Source organism: Empidonax traillii, unplaced genomic scaffold, assembly GCF_003031625.1.
Source record: "Empidonax traillii isolate 1590-97213 ecotype Southwest subspecies unplaced genomic scaffold, ASM303162v1 scaffold2617:size23322, whole genome shotgun sequence".
Taxonomy (NCBI): Eukaryota; Metazoa; Chordata; class Aves; order Passeriformes; family Tyrannidae; genus Empidonax; species Empidonax traillii.
The window spans coordinates 2621-4657 of NW_020957810.1; the positions used below are offsets into that span (position 1 = coordinate 2621).

The window sequence follows — 2037 nt, forward strand, 5'->3', positions numbered from 1 at the left end:
TTGGATTGAATATCCCTCGATTTGGCTTCGTTTTAGTCCGGAATGGTTTTTATGTTCTTTCTTTCACATTTTAAATATGACAGGGGGGTGCTTTCTGTTCACTGACATATTTAGTCCTCCTTGAGGAGCTTTTTTAAAAGTAATTTTGGGGTTCTGCCTAATTCATCAACTGCTTTTAGAAAGGTCTTGTTTTGAAGTCAGTGATCTCAGCGTGGTCGAACTCAGAGATGAAATTTTTTTTGCTTCCTTGGGGATCACGAGCTTTGGATTTTTTCATCCTACAAATACGAGTGATGGTTGTGCCACATCAGGAGATTTAATCTGGGGGTCACTTGCAGAAGTTCTCACCTTTTTTTAAAAAAAAAAAAAAAAATCAGCTGCAAAAGCTTTGGTCTCAGGTGACTTTTTTGCAAAAATGGAGTTTTTCTTAAAAGGAGGAGCTTCGTTTTTAAATACCAGGCTTGGTGCTTTCATCCTGAGTAAGCACATGAATATGTGCTTGATGATCCACATGAAAATAGATTATTTGAGAAACAGGGGACGTCCAGCACCCCTTGAAAGCTCCAGAAGAAACGAGAAGCCTTTACAAAGTTACTTGAATCAGAGGAGCTGAAGGAGCAGCGTTTTCCAAGCCTGGCTTATCCTGCAAACCAGGACTCCATCTACTGCCAGCTGCTGGGTTTGCACCACGGCATTAAAATACTCTCTTCCAGGGTAATATTCCTTCCATTCTTCACTTCCTCGATGATTTTAAACGATTTTTAAGTGCTGTTTTGTGGTCTGGTGTTTACCTTTCCTTGTGATACGTTTGCAGTGGGTAGATTAAAGGGTGTTTTTATTTCTTTTATCAGTCCTTACAGTTACTCCTGGGTGTAGGTGCTCAGCAAACACTGTGGAATGATGGTCTTGGACCAATGACAGTGGGAATAATGGGCAGTAATCTCCATTTATGAGCTATACTGGTTGATACACCAGCAAAACCTGGAGCCCTGGAGGTGAATGTGGCCTCTAAATTTGGATCTTCACCAAGGGTGCCTCTGGTTTTGCCTCAGCTCCGCTGCAGATATTATAAAATCAGGAATGGTTGGAACCAGGCACATCTTTGGCTCGGGATTCATCTCCAGCGTGTTCCCCTGGGGAGCAGATCCCAGAATAGCACCTGATTGTGAGCAGTTTGAGTCTGAATTGCACAGACACCCCAGCAGCTGATTCAATTCCTCACTCGCTGCTGGGTGTGTTTTAGGGCGATTCGTTTGCGTTACAAGTGGATAAAAATCATATTGATAATTTTTTCAGAGGAGATGAGACTTTTTAACTCCTGAGAGGAGGGAACCAATCCCTGCAGGTGCATCACACCAAGGACTGGATGAGTCTTGGCTTGGCTGGAGCAAACCACATCGTCCAGCCTCCCTCTTTGCTAACAAATCTTGGGAGTCCCCTTCGTCCCTTACAAATCCTTTTCCCTGCCGTTTCCAGCTTCAACATGTGTCCCAACAACTGCTCTGGCCGAGGGGAGTGCAGGCTCAACAGCAGCACCAAGGCTCTGGAATGTGACTGTGCCAAACACTGGAAGGGGGAAGCCTGTGACATTCCCTACTGCTCCGGGGACTGCGGCGCTCCCGAGAGGGGCCACTGCGACAGCAACCACTCCAAGGCCTGCGTGTGCTCCCCAGGCTGGCAGGGTGAGTGTCCTGGGGGATGGAGGGAGGGTTTGGGAGGCGCTGGCAGTTTAATTGGGGGGGTGTGGGAATGCTCCCAGTGACACAATATCAGTGTTTCGACCAGGAACAGGGTGTTTGCTTTTTAATATTAAAGGATCACACTCCATTTGGGAGGATGGAGCTGCTGCAGAGAGTCCAGAGGAGGCCCCGGAGATGCTGCCAGGGCTGGAGCCCCTCTGCTCTGGAGCCAGGCTGGGAGAGCTGGGGGGGTTCCCCTGGAGAAGAGAAGGCTCCAGGGAGAGCTGAGAGCCCCTGGCAGGGCCTAAAGGGGCTCCAGGAGAGCTGGAGAGGGACTGGGGACAAGGCATGGAGGGAC

General features: G+C 48.2%; 1 protein-coding gene across 1 annotated transcript in view; it reads left to right on the forward strand.

Annotated features, from left to right (window-relative positions):
• Positions 1–1476: 1476 nt before the first annotated feature.
• The window catches only part of LOC114072090 (attractin-like), a gene marked incomplete at both ends in the record, with an annotated part of 17754 nt that continues 17193 nt past the window's right edge, over positions 1477–2037 (forward strand). Inside the window, one exon of the mRNA XM_027910011.1 lies at positions 1477–1682. Coding sequence (XP_027765812.1) covers positions 1477–1682 — 206 coding nt within the window. The remainder of the gene's footprint in view (positions 1683–2037) is intronic.